The following is a 21,498-nucleotide window of genomic DNA, read 5'->3' as shown; positions in this document are numbered from 1 at the left end:
ACGCTCCTCTGGGTCTCAGTCCGCTTCCTGTGTGGAGCTCATGGCTCTGAGTTTGGTAGATGTCGGTGGGTGTTTTTCTCGTGTTGTGGGTACTTACTCTTCTACTCTGTCTTTTATTGTCTCTCTGTACAAAATGGGTTCTTAAAGGCCTCGTTGCACCTTCTTTTTTTTAAACAGCTGGGGACCTTAAAGTGCAAAATGTAGCACTTACAAAAACGGATTAATAAACAATATTGATTTATTCTTTACCAGCTTTCGTCTGTAGTCACAGGCTAAAAACAAAGCAGCGTGGCAAGTTAGCATTCATCTTATAGCTTAAAGGTACCAAGAGTGAAATAGCACGATCCTTTAGCGCCTAATTCAATTTTTATGGAGCAATATTTACCGTTTCCTGTTATTATTATCCTCGTATAGACAAGTTCATCTGTTGACGACCATTTTTTGTTATTCATTATAGATAATTCAAAGATTAATGGGGTACATTTTCACAAATTAATTTAAAAATCAGACTTTAAAAATGAATAAAACTGTCAAAAACATATTAAAAAAAATCTATTAAACCTTATTTTTGTTCTGATCACAGTTACTCCCCTGTTCCTACTAATCTGTCCTTAATGTACACACCATTTTATAGTTTAAGATATATGTATAGCATTTTTCCCATCTTCTGTTTTCTGTTGAAGAACCAATAATACACTCACAGACAGCCACATAAACAATTAAATCAATTACATTTTCCTCAGTGTGTGTGTATAATATGTGTGTGTGGTCTTAGAGGTGGAGTTGGTGTGTTTTGGGGTGAAGAGGTGAAATATGTAATGAAACAAAGCATGCTTTCTGTCTGTTTGCTGGGAAGAAGTCAGAGCCGTACATCGTATCAGTTATGCAACGATCACACATTTATTCCTCAACCAATCATCTGAGAGAATATCTTTTTCAATTGTACTGGAGCAAAAACTGCTATAAGTGTTATCTCATGCTAAGCAGGTCACTTAAAAACATCCTTATACATCTTGTGTTCAGATGTTGTTTAACTGATGTACGTGTATGGCTCTGGGTAAAAAATGTTCCTGCATGCTCTCTCATGCTCGAAGTATTAAGCCCTCTACTATTTATGTTTCCTGGGATTATATGTGTCGAGCGCACTAAGAGATCATTGAACCTGAAGATGATACCTTGATGTAAAACTGTGTACACTCCTACTGTATTTGACTACTTCTCACATGATGATGTGGTTCTATGGTTGCTTAATGGTTTTCCCTGAGCTTCATAAGTCATTCCCTTTCTGTTGTTCTAATGGGTTTTTCCTATCTTTGCTGTCGGATGAAAACCAAATACTTCTGTGATTTATTTCAATTGTATTTATTTTTGTTCTTATTTTATTAAGCAGGCATTAATAGACATTTCTGAAAATGCACCAGGTATACCCAAGATGCTTTTTTGTATTTGTAGTCCCTGGACAAAGTCAGCCCAAACAAATATATATTTAAAAATAACAAGACAATACAAATAATTTAAAAGTTGCACCTTAGAGGTTCTCAATACTGTACATGCTATTAAAACAACAGATTTTGCTTTATTGAAACTTTAAATATCTGATCGTGCATAAAGGTAATTACTGTTAAATAAAATACAACTGCGAATAGATTTGAGCGTAAAACTATTTCAACGGCTTTCATCTGACAGCTCATGTATGGTGACCAGGTTTATAACAGGTTTTCCCTTTGCTGCTATTCGGCCAGAGGTCATTCCCCTGGACATGCTGCCATTGCAAACAAGCCTCTCCTCTACTCTGCCTTCTACTGTACCTCCCTCGCCTGTTCTCTCCTCTTCTCTCTACCTCTCTTTTTCTCTCCCCCCCTCCTTTCACCTCTCTTTTCTCTTTCTTGTTGGATTTCTGCATCTTGAATCAGCAGCCTGCAGCCCCCAGCCGTGCTTTTACCCCCCCCCTAAAAAAGATACCCCCTAACTAAATAAATAAATCAAACTATACTTTAAAATGTGATGCTATTCCCATACAAGGCGGCGGTCTGCAGGCTAGCTGATGTTTGAGTGTTTTCCTATAAGATGCCTGACGGTGTCTGTCTCTTCCCCTTGACAGGAAACTGGCTAAAAAACGTAAAGACGCCATCGGTACTACGCGGCAGGAGATGACTCACATGGTGAACGCCATGGATCGCAGCTATGCTGACCAGAGCACTCTGCACGGAGAGGATCCCATGGCTGTGACGTTCATGGACTCGCACAACTACAACAACAGATGTAAGTTCATACAACAAGACTTTTATTATAATAAATAACCATTAACAGCAGTGTTAACCTTGGGCTCTCTTCAAAACACAACTCTGTTTATAAATGCACTTAGTATAAATCAAATCTTACGCTAACACATGTGTGTATTTTCATTTTTTTCTCTTCTATTTTCACTGATGAGAATTTTGTAATTGCAGGATGTGTATTTCTAATGAACAGGTTACAGTTCTCTAGCTCAGTTTTTTAATCGTTTTTTAAAATCAAACGTAAAAATGGGTTAGTGACATCATCGTTATCAAATGCTTTGAAAATCTGAAAATCTTCACATTGTATAAACAGGAACTACACCTCGGTTATGTTTGGTATTTTTGCCTGTGAAAATGATTGACGCGGTCGATTTTTTATCAAAATGAATTTCCTGTTTACTAATCATTTCAGCTGTTAAAATACCAACTGGAGAATCGATTCAGCCTGATCAGTTCTCCAGATACAAATTGGAAACAAAGACAATGACTGGATAGAAAAATGTTCATGTTCTTTTCTGGTAGATTTCCACTAATGTTTAAATCATGACTGGAATTTGAATTGTTCTGACCCTCCCTGCTCACGTTGAGTAACGCTGAAATTTAGAACGTGTCCTCACCGTGTTTCCTCCCACAGTGCCCAACGACCCTCTGGTTCCCACTGCTGTGCTAGGTGAGGTTTCAGCACGGTTGGTAATCATTCCCCACCAGTGATCACCCATCTTCATCTCAAAGCCCCTGTGCGTGTAGCCCCGTGTTGTGCGTCATTACCCACTTAAAATGTCATACATGGTCATATTTTTGATTTCACATCCTGAGTTTAATATGTTCTTTGACCTCGGTCAAGTTTTGTACGTTTTTGTTGGTGAATAGCTTGACCTGATGGACGTTTTACTACCATAATGCTGCGTCTAATCTATATTTTAGAAGTGCTAAGATCTCCAGGATTAACACAGATGGAGATCAATACATTCTACAGGCAGTGGCTGAAATTAACAACATTTAGGAGAATAAGAACAATTTTAAAACAAAAAACGATGTTTTGATTGTTTTACCATCTAAGGGAGTGTAATGGTTTAGTCATATTTGATGATGGCAACAAACTGTATGTTTACATTGTGTCTTTTTTTGTTCTGCCGCCTGGTGCCAAGTCCCTGTGTACAACATAGCCGGTACTAAAAGCTCCAGCAGCCAAGCCCTTCATCTGTTGTTCTCGGTTTCCCTCTGGTTCAATCACTCCCGATCCCAGCCACGGTTTCTGTTTCCTACTGAGAGTTATTGATATTCACAGTAATTACCGTCATTCTCCCTTCGAGACCTCATTATTTCCACAGTTTTGAGTTGTTTTAAAGCATGCCATTTCCTGTCCCGGAAAACGACAGAAACTGATGCTTGAGAGAAAGAAGATCATTTGTCACAATGCCATCGCAAAACGGCTGCCGATTAAATCTGTGACATGAAGTGACAGTGAATAAGTTAGTGCCTACAGGCCTCTGTGTGTGACAGAAATGTTTTCTATGCAAGTCTGCTTGAGTATCTACCATCTGTGTTATTCCCCAGGCTTGATTTGTTACTGATGCATCAGTCTGAATTCTAAAAGCAGTATTTTTTTCCCCAAGTTCGATGTTCCCCCAGCTCCAGTGTCGCACTGCAACATGTTTAATTTTAGTTTAGTCTAGTGTTGACACTGTGGTACGATGCAGAGTTCTTACATACCCTTAAGGGCTCCACCAAACTGTGTTAATAACTGATCCATTGCATCTAATTTGGAGTGAAGGCTGCAGTTACAATCCGTCTTGGCCAATCACATCACAGAGTGGGAAGACGTAGCACGAAGTAGTGGGATAGGAGGCAGTGTCGGGTTAAGTTTACTGTTAATTGGCCTGACGAGAGCTCAGAAAACCTTTAACAATCAGTAATGAGCTAACATGTCCTCGGAGCAGAGAGAAGCATCAGTGGGATGAAATAAACAGTGTCAGTTCATAAACAGCGGTGAAGATGAAATCAGTCGGTTTTTCTGCTACCCCGAGCCACTCCATTAAACAACCTGTCAGTCTGCGCATGAATCCTGCCAACTCACATTATCCGCCGCAGCACAGAAACGCTCACCTGGAAGTTTGCAACAATTTGACCTCATAATTGCATTCACTTGAAATACCTTTACATGCATCAAAAGGTTAATTATATCATGCCATACTCACAAATAGTTATTAAACCTGCAGACTTTCTGCACCTCTTAGAGGATCATTCTTCATCCGTGGTTTTAAATGTGTTGTTTGATTTATATTACAGCTCCATATCCTAAACATATAATATTGTGTTGAACTTTGTACTATTACAATGAGTATGGAAGGTGTGCAAAGCTCGCGATGGTATGGTGAGGTATATATTTGAAGCAGTTGGTAAATAAAGTCACATTATGTAAATAGCAGCCACTGTTTGGCATTACAGTTAAAGTTCTGGATCATTTAAGGTTTAAGTGTCTGCCGTTTAGTGTCTTTTATGATAAGACGTTTAAGATGTTTGTTTTATTGCCATGCTCCATTATTGTTTTACTACCCATTACATATTTAGATTCCTCCTAACAACTCTTCCTATCGTTCTGTCTGACTATAACCATTTACCTCCTCTCTTTTTCTGCTGCTTTGACATGTAGTTCCAATCACAGGTGAGTTATCGAGAGAGAAAACACATTAACAAATGGTTTGTTTGGTATTTCTCATGTTAAAAGTTTAATGTCAGCAACTGGTTTTTGAGGGAAGTTATTGTCTTGTTAGAAAATAAAATGGAGAGAAGAGGAGGCCTTTTTTCTGTTCTTATCCAGGGTGTCCGCGGGGTCTTAAAAAGTATTAAAAGTTGATAAATCAATTTAGCGAAAATTAAGGCTATTAAAAAGTATTAAAAACGGCATTTTCCAAGGTATTAAGAAGGTCTACAGCAACGACAACATGAAACACCCTTTAATTTACTGAAACGACATGTCGGGAAACCCCCTCGAGGCGGCCCCGTGCATAGCGCGCCGTAAAATGCTGCTTCTAATTTTAAGTTTCGTTGCCTTGCTTGGTTCGAGCGGCCCTCACAGACTCTAGAATCGCCATTGTCGATGGGGATCAAAGCTGTCCGGTCCCACATGCTAAGTGCGTGCTAGCCAGAAAGCCGCGGCGTTTAAGTCCCGACTCTCCCGATAGCCAATCCGTGCCTCCCCTGACTGCACGCACCGCTGCAGACTCTCTGCACGGAGGAGCAGCGGAGTCCGGGCGATACACGTTCACTAAGCCGAACTATATCTTGTCACAGTCATCTGCTATTTTAAAGTAAAGTCAACACATATCGACCCTAAATATAGTCTATATTAAGAACGAGAAAAGTGTTAACATCTAGGCTATATATCGTTTTTTGTTTTATCTCTTGGGAAAATGTCTAAATCAAATCAAACTTTCTAATGGTTTATTTTTCTAATAAACCTTGCATTGGGTTAGTCACACAATTCATTCTCTTGTGCTTTGTTCTATCTGAATTATGATGGGGAGTTATCACAAGCTGTTTAGTTGTGCTATCTTACAATCAATACTGTATATTGTAACTGTGAGGTAAAGTGTGTCGCCAAGGTAACCGGTTAGAACTCGAAGTGGCGATGAGGTCTTAAAATGTATGGAAAGGGTCTTAAAAAAGGTCTTTAAAGGTATTACATTTGACTTCAGGATTCCTGCATATACCCTGTTATCAGTGAATGTAAATAACGTTATCCAATCTTCAGATAGAGCAATTCATTATGAGCGCTTCCTCCTTGGTTGGTCCTTAACAGACCCCGGTGTCCCTACTTCATCCCCATCAGGCCCTTTGCACTAAACACATCCCCAACTCATGATTCAGCGCCCCTTTGGTTCATTATGTAAAACAGTTGCAATGGCTTCTCGATCCACCAGGTGGAGCAGTGATGGAAGCTGGCGCAGTTTAACTCATAACAAATATGTAGTATAGCTTGAGGGTGTGTGCTTCCCGCACCCTCACCGAACAGCTTGTTGTTTCTATAAAACATCTTATTCTCTCTGTAAAAGTTGATGTGCTGACTCAAAACTCATTTGACTGCAGGATTCAGACCTGAAATGAAACAATTGGGTCTGCTTCACATGTTGTTTCTACCCTGGACAGTGTAACATAGTGAAGGCATCTCAAGATTTGGATGATTTGCATTTGAATTGACAGATTTAGCTGCTTTCTTGCAGATGAGAACCACAGTGCCTCTGCAGCGGAGAACAGCCGGCTGCTGGACGTTCCTCGGTATCACTGTGAAGGAACCGAGTCCCCCTATCAGACGGGACAGCTCCACCCCGCCATCAGAGTGGCCGACCTGCTGCAGCACATCAACCTGATGAAGACCTCCGACAGCTACGGCTTCAAGGAGGAGTATGAAGTAAGACTATAATGAACAGTACTTTTTATAGTTGCAAACTTTTTAGATGCCTGGTTGGTATTTCTATTGATACAAATGTTGGTACAAAAGTATAACCTAGACACGGATATTATTGATCTAAAATCTTAACCGTGCAGTACATTTGAAATGTACAGAACAAACAAAGCTTATTATGAAAATCAATAATGCTTTATTTGATGTTTTGGCTTTACATTAAAAAGATAAATGACTATTAGGGTTGAATTGCCTTTTAATTTGAGAGTATATTCCGCTTTATCGACAAAACAGTCACAGAGCTACAAACCTGCTTTTATGTCCTCTATTTATGTTTCTAATAATAATTGTATCACCACCACTCGTAAATCCCTACAATCAAGCCGTTGTATTACTTTGTTCTGCTCAGAGTCATGCGGTAGGAATGTTTAGGATCCATGACGTGTAATATCTTTTGAATTGTTTTGCGTGTTGTTGGTGATACAGAGCTTCTTCGAAGGCCAATCGGCCACTTGGGACGTGGCCAAGAAGGATCAGAACCGCACCAAGAACCGCTATGGGAACATTATAGCATGTAAGAAAAAACCCGTTATTAATGTATGTTCACAACAGATGTTACAATGTGCTTTACAGCAGCAAGAAAGGGGGAAAAGGGGGTGAGAAACACGGAACAAATCACAAAATACATGTTCTTTTTGCCCTTAAATGCCCTAAAACAAAGATTCTCTCCCCTTCCTCTTGCTTCTCTCTTTCTTTGTCTGTGTTTCTCTTAATGTTTCCTCTGTTTAGATGACCATTCAAGGGTTATTCTCCAGCCCATAGAAGACGACCCCTCCTCCGACTACATCAACGCCAACTACATCGATGTAAGTGGAAACGCATCGAATGCTACTATTGGCTCCCAACGAAACCAACGAAACCACACTCCCTCGCTCGTATGTCAGGCCTCTATACCTTTATTGCGTCTACTAGTCATCCATCGTGCCATCTTACGCATCCAGCCACCCCGAAAACACTTCATGCATACAGTACATTCGTCCTGTCTCTATCCATGTATTCATGTCTCCATCCATTCTGAATTTATGATAGTATCCTGTTACAGTCTTTTTAAATTGCTATGTAGTCATCATTTGAACGTAGTTGGTCTCGGGTTTTACAGAAATGGAAGAAACCATATAAGGAGTGCTATTATAGCACTCCTTATATGGTTTTTCCATAAAGGAATATTTCTCTTTGTATAGCCTATACAAAGAGAAATATTCCTTTATAATCCGACTCTCATGGTGAAATAGTAAAAAAATGCAATAGCACTTAGAATGGTTCTGCTTATTGATAGCTATTATACTTGCAGAATTATCATTTTAAACACTAGCACTAAATGTTAATAGCTTTTGATCAGAAAGACTCAATTTGTTACATAAAGACCTTTTAAGAAATCACATTTTATGAATGATATACAATGTGTTTTTAATTAGCTTTTGAAGGGTTAGAAGGCATTTTTTTAACTTTTGGTTAGAGCTAGGCTAGCTGTTTCCACCATTATAAGTATTTCTGCTAAGCTAAGCTAACCGGCTGCTAGTGCTAGCTTCCTATTTATTGTACAGACATGAGAGTGGTATCCATCTTCTCATCTAACTCTCGACAAGAAAGTAAACAATAACTTTGTCCTGTAAGACGTAGCATTCAGCTTTCGGTCCATATATCTTTAAAGTTGTTCTTAATTGTATCTCTCGTCCTGTCTATCTGTTCATCAATCATTCCATAACTAAATACACATCTACTCATCCATTCATCTTTTTTTTTTTTATCTCCACCTCTTCACTTTTACAACAATCATCTGCATGGTAGTCTCTTACATTGTACTTTATGTTTTGCTAATACTGCTTATAGCACGCTCTTCTATGTTATCATAAACCTCCATTCAAATCATGCATGCCACCATCCACATGAATCTAGAGGTAGGATGAATAGAGTGGACACTTCTTGATGTATCTATCTCATCTCTGTATATGTACTGTAACTATGGTTAGATGTCATGTATTTTCAATTGTTCTTGTAAATTATATATTCAACCAACTTTCTTTGGGATGAAAGCTCCTTGTGCGTCTTAGAGTGAGGAGATCACATGACATCAGGAAGTGTCCTTTCTATTCTGTCTAATTCTGGGTTCAAGATCATTTTTTTTTATTTCTGCATGTTCTATTCAAACTACCATTTTGATCAATGCAACTTTTCTTTTTCTGATTGACACTCACTGACATTGTTGTGCTTTCTTTCTTTCTTTTCTTTCCTTCCTTCACTCGTTCTTTCTGCCTGTGGCTTGGGCTGTAGATTTGGCTGTACAGGGATGTAAGTATCACTGTGGAATCTTTCATTCTCACGCCTCAACCTCCACACGTTTACGCCCTTTTTCAAACACTCGTCATCACGTGCATCGAGTTACGTTGTCAGTATATTTTGAGTTGCTGGGGCCTCGACAGCATGAAGGATTTCACTCCATCCTGCCTCCTCCACCAGTCCACCTTACATCCCACTATGTACTGTTAGCTTAAGTGTTGTGATTATTTGTGTCGTATTGCTATCAGGAAATTAGCCAATGTCATACATTTGTGCGCCTGACTGTTTTTCTCTTTCTTTCTTTCTTTCTTTACACTATATTTAAATACATTTGCATGGGATGGTAATGGAGAATTGCCTAAAAATCCCTGTGGCTAGTAAAGTGGGATTCTCCTAATCCAATCCAACTTTATTTATATAGCACTTTAAAACCTTCAGACCAAAGTGCTGTACAGAGATAAGCTCGCACAACATAATATAAATACATTTAAAATACAAGATACAAACACAAAACAAACCAGAATAAACGTAATAATAAATAAAAAAATAACAGCCATATAATAAAAACAATAGACCACTGAAAGCAAATAAAAGCAACAATCTACTTGTTTCCTGTCAACATAATACAGTAAAGAATGAGAGCAATGCCTTTAGGGCTGTACCCGAATATCCAAATATTCGTTCGTTGGAGTACTATTCGGGTTTCAATTTCGTTATTCGGATATACCTTTTTTCCGCTTTTTTTTTTATTTATTGAAAACTCCAATATCAACGTAAGAGTTTGTGCCTCTTCAGGGGGGGGCTAACACTTAACCATAAACGTTATCTTTTACTTTCTCCGTCTTTATATGTAGATATTACTTTTTCTCCGTTAATCTCCGTCACGTTGTTTCCATAGCAACAACAACTTCCTGTCAACAGCGCTAACTGTCCTTCAAAATAAAAGCATGTCCATACAAAATAGGAAGCCAAGCCAAATTACACTTAAGACGTATACAACTGCAATGAAAGTAACAAAAACAATGCAATATCCTTTTCAATTTCAAAGAACACAAATTGGGCTGTATACATTGACAAATAACTATAGAACAACAATGCTGTGTAGAATAACAAAAGCATTGAAGCGGTTCGCTGCTGATTACCCCCGCGCGGGCCGAATATTCGAATATCCGCTGCTGATTACTAACGAATATCCGGAGCCCGAAAAATGGTATTCGGGACAGCCCTAAATGCCTTATACATCAATATCAATCATTTTAGACACAGTTAAACAGTGAGTTAAGCGTTGTACTTGTTGTTATAAAAGTGACAGTTACAATTCAGACTCATCTGATGTTGCAGCTTTGTTTTTATAATATAGAAAAGTTAGTAGCAGTATTAGGACTAAAGGTATTTCACTTTGATGAGATTACCAACTTCTCTAATTCTCTAGTGCTCTTCAACTTGTTTCATAAATGACAATCCCATTCAGTATATCATCAGTTCACTTGTATTCACCCTACTATAAACTGCTCTTTAATATTCCTACAGTTATAATCAGTGATATCATCCATGAACTTTTTCTGGATATTGAGCTGTTATGTTGTATTTTCAGGGCTACCAGAGACCAAGTCACTACATCGCAACTCAGGGTAAGAAACTCCAAAATGCACTCTTCCTTTGTTTTTGACAATAAGACACTTTAATTCATACATAGTTATCATACTAAACATTGAGTGTGTGTCTTTTTGTGTGTGTGTGTGTGTGTGTGTGTGTGTGTGTGTGTGTGTGTGTGTGTGTGTGTGTGTGTGTGTGTGTGTGTGTGTGTGTGTGTGTGTGTGTGTGTGTGTGTGTGTGTGTGTGTGTGTGTGTGTGTGTGTGTGTGTGTGTGTGGTGTGTGTGTAGGTCCTGTTCACGAGACGGTGTATGACTTCTGGAGGATGGTGTGGCAGGAACAGTCAGCCTGCATTGTCATGGTTACCAATCTGGTGGAGGTTGGAAGGGTAAGCTGCTCTTTTCCTCTGTTGTTGATGTTTCCTTGTGTAAATATGTAAATATGTTTAGCTTGCATTTTACATTATATGGATTAATCAGGACCTTTGACATTGGGATAGCCAGATAAAAGAAATAGAAAGGATCAGAATCTGCATGTTGTAGTAACTTATGTGTGTCAAAAGGATATTCTGCAAGTATGTTATTGTTTAATAGTGTTAATGTCCTTTTCTCGCTGCTGTTTTACTCTTTTTGGGGTGAATTTGTACACGTTGTTTATGTTTTATTATGTAAGATGCTATATCTGTCACCCAGGTGTTTTACTGGTTTGTATTATAATAATGATACTGTTTTTGAAAGCATCTTTAATGTTCATTTTGACCAGGTTAAGTGCTATAAGTATTGGCCCGATGATGCTGAGGTGTACGGAGACTTCAAGGTGACCTTTGTGGAGGTTGAACCTCTTGCTGAATATGTGGTTCGCACATTTACACTGGAGAGGGTGAGTGAAGTATTTTTAAATAACAGTTTGCATAATGCCTCGTTTGAGTTATATTCAATGAGGACACATAGAAAGATGAATGAAATGTAACCTAAAGATGTGTTTTGTCTCTTCTCAGCGTGGTTTCAATGAGGTGCGGGAAGTCAAGCAGTTCCACTTCACAGGCTGGCCGGATCACGGAGTTCCATATCACGCCACGGGACTACTTTCCTTCATCCGCAGAGTTAAAATCTCCAATCCACCTGCTGCTGGGCCCATTGTGGTCCACTGCAGGTAAATAAATACATCCAGACCTTTGTTGATATGAGCTACCACACCTTTTATTGTGCAACATCTGATCTTAAATATACACAAATTAATCTGGCAAGAAATGACAGATATAATTATTGACTTCTTTCTCTCTCTGTGTTTCTCTCTGCAGTGCCGGAGCAGGGCGTACAGGCTGTTTCATCGTCATTGACATCATGCTGGACATGGCGGAGAGAGAAGGAGTGGTGGATATCTACAACTGTGTGAAGGCTCTCCGCTCTCGGAGGATCAACATGGTACAGACTGAGGTGACTGCATTACCCATCCTCCATCTGCATCCACATCTTAGAAAATACTCAATGGACCCCCACTGTAAGACCCAGCCATCAGCATGGTGCAGGCTGAGTTGACATGTAATTAAACATGTGGTCTCGTTAAATAAACATAGCATGTATTCTATTCCATGTAATGAATATGGTAGGAATATTATCGTCACCTGGACTAAGGTAAACTCAATATCAAGGATTTGAATATATGGTACTCTGGCACCCTCCTCTGGTGTAATGAAGAATTACATTGTGCTAGACTATGAATATAAATAATGGCATAGCTATCAAAAGATTCAAACCCTGCGTAGGGATCACAATCTACATAAGATAAGATAAGATATCTTGAGGGCACCTTTTTAAAATGTATGAAATATAGGTTTGTAGCAGATTCGGTCATCCATTGTAAGAACGTCATCCTTTCACTAAAGCAGCCTTCAATTCAATCCGTCTGATCACTGAATTGAAGCTGCAGTCACCCGCCTGAAAGAACCAAAAACACAATTCCATGTGTGGATGAACTCACCAAAATGCAACCGTCTTCGTCTCATCTCATTCACGGCTCCATCTCCCTCACTCACTCACTCACTGCCAGCATGCTCACTTTCATGTGGCATCACAGCTGCTTGTGTTCTCCATGCGACACCTTGTGTGTGTTTGTATTGTTTTCCAATGTTTAGAATCTATTAGTGATGCTTACAGTATGTACAGTATATATTAACATGCATGTCTTGAATTCTATGTCTCCAGGAACAGTACATATTCATCCATGATGCCATTCTGGAGGCTTGTCTGTGTGGAGAAACAGCCATACCGGTCTGTGAGTTCAAAGCTGCTTTCTACGAGCTGATCCGCATCGACTCGCAGACCAACTCGTCGCATCTGAAGGATGAGTTCCAGGTAAACCCAAATAAAATCTGTATCCTTATAAACTAATAAAGTGACACTTCAGTTTCTTTCCCAACAAAAACAGGAGCAACATGTCAGTAGAAGTGTCTCAATGCAGTATAATCCACTTCTCTGCTGTTCATTCACATGCTCAGTATTTTGAGAACCATAAAAGCTTCCACAAAGGACCTGGCAGTTATTTCCCCTTGATCATGCAGCATCCAAGCAGAATATATTAAGCAACATCCTGATGAAATGATAGGCTTCCTAATCAACTTTATTCTTGTTATAATGTTATCTGTGAATCCCAATTTTTGGTATAAAAAGCCTTTTTGGTTGAACTTCAAACTTCAATGTATTGTATTCAAACGTTCTGTTAATATTTAGTGATCCTCAGCTCAATGCAATGTGTGTATCAATGAGACATAACGTGTTGAACACATTTCCTCCTAAAACGTTTGCAGAGATCGTTTTTAATTATTTAAAGTATATCTATATCTATTTAAGAATATAACTCATACATGGTCTTTGTCTTTACTGTTTAGTTGACATTTCTGTCATTTAGGTATTTCTTTCTTAAAGGGGACCTATCATGCAAAATGGACTTTTGTACATCTGTTATACAGTGTCAGAAAACTCAACCTACTCTCTTTTTCTCCATGCCCAAATCTCTAAAAAACGGGGCTGCAACGGATCTGATTTTTATTTGAATTTTTCTGACGTCAGAAAAGGGGTGCTCCGCCTATATGGGCAACTCTCCGCTCGAAAGCGCTGGAGACGCTGTAGTACATATGCCTGGCCTGTAAGTGGCGCTGTAGTCTGCCACAAAAGCAGAATCAGCCCTTGTAAAAACAGGGCTGGAATAGAGCTAAATGAGGCATGGCTAAAATGCATGATCTGTTTGGTATTTTGAAAAACAAACTTCACAGACATGTTTTATATAGGTATGGCCCTACAACATATGTCTCAAATATAGCATGATAGGTCCACTTTAATGGAACCATTGTGTAAAATACTAACTTTGCACAGGAAGAATTTACAGCACATAATACTCTGATATGCCCTGACTTACACATTATATATTTATCTCTTTTGTCCAGACGTTAAACTCGGTGACTCCTCAGCCTCAGCCTGAAGACTGCAGCATCGCACTGTTGCCTAGAAACCAAGAAAAGAACCGCTTCATGGACGGTCTTCCTCCTGACAGATGCCTTCCCTTCCTCATCACAATAGACGGAGAAAGCAGCAACTACATCAACGCTGCTCTGATGGATGTAAGTGTGTATAATGAATTCACATGCACATACAGTGAGGTTGTGTTATTTTCAACACATCAGGATGGAGTAGTTTGGGACATTAAGGTGTGATGCTTTTAACACAATGTAAATGTTTTAGAATGTGGAAAAGTAAAAAAAAAAAAGCTTAATGTCCCAAACTGCATCATGAAACTGTTGAAAATTAAACATTTAAGAGCCTATACACACATTGTAATAAAGAGGGAACATTTTAATATTAATGCACATGGTTATACAGATTACACACACTCTCACACACACACACACACACACACACACACACACACACACACACACACACACACACACACACACACACACACACACACACACACACACACACACACACACACACACACACACACACAGAGACTCCCCTCCCTGTTGGTGTGTGATGCTGTGTTTGTGGTAATAGCAGCAGAAGGCTAGAGACAAATCCAGGTTCTGAAAAGACCGCTAGCTTCTCTGTCCACCAGCCAATCTTTAACCGCCTCCTGTTGCAGGACGTTGTTTACATTGGCAACAGTTGTCAACATGTTGTGCCATGACTTGAATAACAAAGTCATTAAGTAGGTTGACAAGGTAAGATGGCAATATCTGGTCTGATTATAATTTAATATTAGCAGCTCTGTTAGATGGGCTGGGAATCAGTATGTGAGTTTATAATAATGGTTGAAACACAAAATGCATGATGTGGAGACAAACTTGGCTTCTCTCCAACAAAGCTGTTGGAGGACAAAAATACTGTAATTGCTGTAAAACTAAAGTTTATATTGAAAGCTTAGTCACTTACCTTTGGCCTCTCTCTAACCAAGCTCACAGAGGAGTTCCAGGTAATGGGATTTCACTTCAAATTTCCAATACTGGATTTGTTTCATGGCTTCAGTGTCGTTCTGCCACCAGGTTCATGTTTAGCAAAGCCATTTACACCCGCTGTAAATCCTGAACCTGACCCCCCCCCCCCCCCCCTCCGCCCGCCCCTCTACCCTCACATTAGATCCTGCTCAAGTCGTCATTCACACCATGTCACACATGTGGCTGCACATTCATTAACAATCAGTTGGGCTTAGTTTACCTTCAGTTCAGTAGAAATATTCTTGATATGAACTTTTACTGAACATGAAGTAAACTGACCCTTTTAGATTAGGGCCGGGCAATACACTGACATTTAAGATATTGTGATTCGACATATTATTTTTCGGATGTCATAGTTTTCTAATATGAATAAATGTTGTATTTTCCTCTTGAAAAAGAGGCTGAAATATGGTGGGTTTTTTTCTTTGCCTTCACCCATTGGACATTACCAAGGATTCATTATCAACGATGTGATACTTTGTAAAAACACAAATAGCTAATCCTACAATATTGTCGCACCATTGAGGAATTTGAAGAAAAATATCATGATACTTGAATTTCTATATATCGCCCAGCCCTGTATTAGATACACAGTATATGTGGATGTACCGTGCGTGAAGTGTATTTGTATATTTACTGCATGCTCCTCACCCTCATGTCTGATTGGCCCACTGCCTGATCATGTGACCAAACATCACCTGTGTTGCTTGCTGCCCCACAAATCGTCCCACTGTGTTTGTGTTTTGATGTCTGCGTGTATGAGAGAGACAGAAAGATGTGATAGGATGTCGGGTGCTTCATACAGCTGGGTTTAAAAGTCTTTCTGTTGTTTGTTCCCTGCAGAGCTACAGACAGCCTGCTGCGTTCATCGTTACCCAGCATCCTTTGCCTAACTCTGTCAAAGACTTTTGGCGTCTGGTTTACGACTATGGATGTACCAGTTTGGTGATGCTGAATGAGATTGACCTGGCTCAGGTAATTCACTCTTCAGTTGCCTCAGTGATATATCTCAAAAAAAGTGTATCATGTCAAAAATATGTTGCTGTTTATCTTTGTTACCGAGACATCCTCGATTTATAAATTCATTCTTTTAACACACTTCTCCCAAATACTAACCAAGATACCGTTTACATTATCTACAGTAAATTGTGTTTTTATGTTTAAAAGCTATCTATCATACCACGCTAGAATGATTTATGCACTCGGCTGTATCTAATAACACAAATAATACTCAGGAGGGTTATCCCGCGAATTTGGCTTAGAATTAGTCGAGCCTCCACATCAACATCACACCAAAGACTGAACACAGTACTTTCCACATTCGTAAGAAAAGTGTCTGTTGCTCACCAAGGCCTAAATAACATGTGTGAAAATATGGAGGTTTATTGCTGTTTCTCTGTCTGTTACACACAATTAGAAGTGCCTTATTATTCACGTCGTTAACGCTGTGACTGTCTGTGCTCAGGGTTGTCCTCAGTACTGGCCAGAGGAGGGCATGCTGCGCTACGGCCCGGTCCAGGTGGAGTGTATGTCCTGCTCCATGGACTGTGACGTTATCAGTAGACTGTTCAGAGTCTGCAACCTCACCAGGGTCAGTACATTTATTCTGTGTTTCCATACGTTTATGTCATTCCTTTAAAAGGCTAGTCCTTCAGAAAGCACTGTTTGCGTTGGAACACACAGAAGCAGTGTTACTTCACATCTAAAGTGTCCTGGGTAACAGAAAACACTTGTCTAAATGTGTGTGTGTGTGTTGTGTGATCCCTCAGCCTCAGGAAGGCTACCTGATGGTGCGTCAGTTCCAGTACCTGGGGTGGGCGGGACACAGAGAAGTGCCCGCCTCCAAACGCTCCTTCCTCAAACTGATCCTGCAGGTGGACCAGTGGCAGCGTGAGGGGGAGGAGGGGGAGGGGAGGACCATCGTGCACTGCCTGTGAGTTCTCACCAAAAACACACTCTCATACACTTAACACTGCATTTATAAAGCAAAAGGGTGTTTGTGAAAAGCAATCAGCAGCCCAGTAAGGAATAATAGAGTTTGATGTTTATCCAGTAAAAGTAATTTTGTCAAAGTCTAGATATGTATGATCAGAAATAGGTTGCCTAAAATGATTACTACATCTAGCAGTTGGCTAATAAGAACTACTTTATGTCAGTTATCAGAATCATTTGGTGATTATTAAATAGAAAATATCAATGACTCGTGAAGCTGTCTGATGAAACACCACATTTACTGACAGAAGGAACATTTGTTTTGTTCCGTTGAAATGAAGCAAAACTACATGAAATAATAAACTGTGCATTTTGTGACGTATATTGTATATTTGTGTGTGTATGTACAGAAATGGAGGTGGGCGTAGTGGAGTTTTCTGTGCCAGCAGCATTGTGTGTGAGATGGCTAAGAGACAGAGTGTGGTGGATGTGTTCCACGCCGTGAAGACCTTGAGGAACAGCAAACCCAACATGGTGGACACTCCGGTGAGTCAGAGAGAAGGACGCACAGGCAAAAACAGGATTTCAAAAACATCTCATGTCTTTTCCTCCCCACTCTTTCCCTGATCAAACACGTCATGAGTTCAAGGAAAGATGAGAAGGACAATTCAGAATGACTTAATGAAAAATACGACCACATTACACATAAGAGAGATTTCTATAAAAAGCACCTTTATTTATAAGCATAGTACCTTTCCTTAGCTTTAAGCAAACGTCAAGCTTTTATCATGGCTGCCAGTTAACCCTTATGTTGTGTTCGGGTCTCCCGTTTCAAGTTCTAATGATATAATAACTACACTCTAGTTTTTTTTATCTGAACAAGGCTTCATGATATCCTCCACAACAGCTATATGAACACTACAAAACTGATTTTGACAATTTTAGCCAAATCTGAAGGTCTCTAAAAAAAAAAGGTGTATCATTTGGTGTTGGGATCTGGAGAGACCCGGCAGAATTGTTTTGGGTGACTAGGTCAAATTTGGCCCAATCAAGATTCATCTTTGACTTTAGACACTGTAACAATAATCTTTGGGGAGATTGTATTCTAATATTAGTCTTTAGTCAGATAACGTAATGACCCACTGTCTTCACTATAGGAAATATAATGAGTGAATTGAATCACATGTTTAACTTAAATATGTGGTTTAAGGTTTTTTGGGGCCATACAATAACATAACAACAGGATTGTACGGTTATGAATGCATAATAAGTTAGTTATGATGTATTTAAAACAATATTGGATGGTAGTTCGGCTAATTCGAGTACTTTTACATGTTTTTAATATGTTGATTAATGTACACTGTCCCTTGTTTTAAATAAATCAATTCAATTCAAGTTATTAGTTTAGAGTGTTTTGAACTGAGATAAATCATGGGTCAAAATGTACCCGCGAACACCATGGTAACAGCTTTCGAACACAACACAAGTGTTAACTATTCCCCGATCATTTCACCAAGTTAGGAACCTTCATTTGCAAAAAAAAGTTGAATCCTGCCAAAGAGTAAAGTTTGGTCTGGTTTTATTAAAATCTAAAACATTAGACTTTGTCAGAGATTGGCCCTTCATATGAACACGTGATATTAAGTCCAGTTTCTGTGTCTGTCTACAGGAGCAGTACCGCTTCTGCTACGACCTGTCACTGGAGTTCATCGAGTCCTCCTAAACAGAGGAGCCAAGAGGAGGAGGAGGAGGAGGTGAAGAAGAGCATCTCTTCGCTTCCCGTGTGTTTGATCCTTTGCTTTTGCTTGGTCCCGACCCCCCACCACCCCCCCTCTGTGGGGGCCGTTCTGTAGCACCGTCCCTACAGATGGCACAAGCGAGACCCATTCCTCTTGTAAAGTATCCATCAAAGGGAAGACTTTTACCAGAAGGAGCTGCTGGGAGTGCAACAGGGCGGGGGGGATGTTACTCCTTTTGCTCCTTCATGCTTATTGTACAGCTTTTTGAGTGCCAGCGGGCCCCTGTATGTTTCGGGCCCCATTTTCAATGTTTAGCCTCTCACCACAGCCCCTCTCTCATGGACTTGATGCCTCGTGCTGTTCAGCTGCAGAGCTCCATGTGCACTGCAGATGTCGCCCTGGCCTCCTGTAAGCTGCTCCCACAGCTTTTAAAAAACAGCACGTTGTCAGCGGCCCCTGATTCCTGCTCTCATGCTAATGTCAGAGTAACAGTCTCATCATGGCGATGTTTAATCTGCAGCCGGTGATCTTTTATAAGAAAAAGAAATGTAAAGATACAGCCTGGCCACACTCTTCTGTTTTCTACTCCATAAATCATCAGCATCTTCATTTTATTTCACTGAGACAGAACATTATTACGTATTAAAGTACATAAAAGCCGCTTAAAACCCATTTTCCATTGCTTACCAACAGTAGATTGTCAGAAATCATAGACATAGAAAAGACCCTAAAGTCAATGAAAGTGTGCTAATGAAATGAAGTAGCATCTTAGGAACAAGACTGACAATGAAACTAAATTGGAAAAGGTTACCTGCGGAGTTTTAGGCTTTTCATTTGTTTTACAATATCATGAAGTGGCAACTTGAAAATGTTACATGTAGGATTTTTGCTAAAGTGTATACGTTAAAAAAAAGGTGTGAAATGTATCATTGATTATGTTGAGTTGTTGCATCATTGTTGATCTACTGGACAGTAGATTTGAAGTCTTTTTTTTTACCCTAAATTGTACTATTTCTTTCAACCATATAACATTAGTGTACTCATGTTTGTTTCAGGGCTGGGCCCAATGCACTTTCAATTCAGCAAAGTCACAAATGGGACGTTTCATTTCAAAAAAACGAAACGAGAAAAGCGGCTTAAACACATTACAGTTTCCATTTCTGGTTTGAATGGAATTGGAAGTGAACTGACCCCAGGCTTCATTTGTTTCGTGCACTGGCGGCCAACACTTTTTATTATTATTTTGTAGCTGATGTTTATTCATAAAGCCAAAGACTTTGTGTAAATATGTCTATATGGATAAAGCACATTGTTTGTATTTATTGTTTACTTGCATTGCTTGTAAGAACAATCATTCTTCATCCTATGTTTACTCTACCACCAGCGCTTCTTAAACTGTGGCTCAGGACGCAAAATGAGTGGGTTTCCCTCGGAGGGTTAAAGTAGGATTTAAACGAGCCCATAATGGGTCCTGATTCCTGAGGTCAAAAAAGACTACATCGTCTCAATTTGAGTCCATGAAGAAAAGTTTAAGAACCCCTGATCAACGCTGTATATTAAAGCAATAGACGTAGTTTTTCAATATTTAGGTGGAATTCAGTAGTATTGTCTTGTTTTCACTAAATGAAACTCTGTGATGTTACTGTGGTTTATTTGTGTGAAAGCCCATTGCTCTGTTTGTGCTCAGTAGAACATCAGAGTATTTGGGATAATAGCTCGTATCCCTCCTTAGCGGGGATGAGCTGTTTATCTTCATCCTCATATCCTGCTCACCATTATCCCTGAACGCACGCGGCTCAGTGAGAGAAACATGCAGGACTGTGGAACAAAAACATTTATTGTGCCTAATCATTTGAATTTCCTTGTTGAAATGAGCATTTTAACAACATCTTTAGATTGCAACCAGGCTCTGTTGAATGCATTCTCATGGACGATCAATGTTTTGAAAACCTTTTGGATCATGATTCAGTGTTTTACTCATCAGAATGCTTCATGAATTATTGAGTCTTTACTGAGTACCAGATGTGTTTCTGTTGTGCCCAAAACAACTTTATTGTACATAAAACGTCAGAGGTCCCACTTGGGTGGAGCAAGAGTAGCCCAGGTCTACTGTTGCGGATGTTATTGTAAATAGGCTATCATGAGGACTCTAAAAGGCTCTATTGTTGGATGGACAGTAGAGGTGATGGATCAGAGCATTGGTTCTGTTGTAGATACAAAGTCAGAGATTGTACACCTGTAGGACTCTACTTCAAATTTTGACAGATATTATTTAGAAAGCATTATAGCGTCCACTGAATACAGAACTTTATTCTGCTAGTGGAACATCAACTTTTTGAGGGTTTTTTTCCCTGCAGATTCCTGTTCTGACCCAAAGAAGAGAGAGAGGCCAAAACACAACGTAAATACAGTGAGATTACAAAACGGATGGCCCTCTCTACAGCATGCAGAGACAGAAAAATAAATACAAGTGTGTCAATAGAAATACGAAAATGTAAATCAACCTTCTTGACTACACACTTAAGGGAAAAACTTAGGAGCAAATCCTGTTAAGATGCCTGTAATTCTTCCTTAATCAATCTGAAGTAACGGCCCTGAAGAGTGAAGCAAGTGTCCCAATGAGAGGCCATTCTGAGTAATTGATATTCACCATTCATAGTTATTCTTGTCTGTAATGTTTGGCTTCTTTGCTGTAATAAAGACCACTTCTTTAATTAAAA

General features: G+C 39.5%; 1 protein-coding gene across 22 annotated transcripts in view; it reads left to right on the top strand.

Moving 5' to 3' along the window:
• The window catches only part of ptprk (protein tyrosine phosphatase receptor type K), a 122,868-nt gene extending 101,370 nt beyond the window's left edge, over positions 1-21,498 (top strand). For 3 of the 22 annotated variants that reach the window (XM_079646670.1, XM_079646672.1, XM_079646652.1), the window contains 19 exons: positions 2,102-2,262; positions 2,914-2,949; positions 4,933-4,944; positions 6,503-6,690; positions 7,159-7,258; positions 7,474-7,619; positions 9,016-9,033; positions 10,616-10,652; positions 10,906-11,003; positions 11,378-11,494; positions 11,613-11,767; positions 11,916-12,051; positions 12,820-12,969; positions 14,058-14,231; positions 15,951-16,082; positions 16,573-16,698; positions 16,877-17,040; positions 17,450-17,585; positions 18,709-21,498. In XM_079646670.1, the coding sequence (XP_079502796.1) occupies positions 2,102-2,262; positions 2,914-2,949; positions 4,933-4,944; positions 6,503-6,690; positions 7,159-7,258; positions 7,474-7,619; positions 9,016-9,033; positions 10,616-10,652; positions 10,906-11,003; positions 11,378-11,494; positions 11,613-11,767; positions 11,916-12,051; positions 12,820-12,969; positions 14,058-14,231; positions 15,951-16,082; positions 16,573-16,698; positions 16,877-17,040; positions 17,450-17,585; positions 18,709-18,762 (2,140 nt within the window). In that variant the 3' untranslated portion in view covers positions 18,763-21,498. Of the gene's footprint in view, positions 1-2,101; positions 2,263-2,913; positions 2,950-4,932; positions 4,945-6,502; positions 6,693-7,158; positions 7,259-7,473; positions 7,620-9,015; positions 9,034-10,615; positions 10,653-10,905; positions 11,004-11,377; positions 11,495-11,612; positions 11,768-11,915; positions 12,052-12,819; positions 12,970-14,057; positions 14,232-15,950; positions 16,083-16,572; positions 16,699-16,876; positions 17,041-17,449; positions 17,586-18,708 lie in introns of all 22 variants that reach the window. The other 19 variants (XM_079646665.1, XM_079646666.1, XM_079646662.1 and 16 more) reach the window with 15 other exon arrangements.

Source organism: Notothenia rossii (assembly GCF_949606895.1).
Source record: "Notothenia rossii genome assembly, chromosome: 8".
Lineage (NCBI taxonomy): Eukaryota > Metazoa > Chordata > Actinopteri > Perciformes > Nototheniidae > Notothenia > Notothenia rossii.
This window is presented reverse-complemented; position numbering and strand designations above follow the sequence as displayed.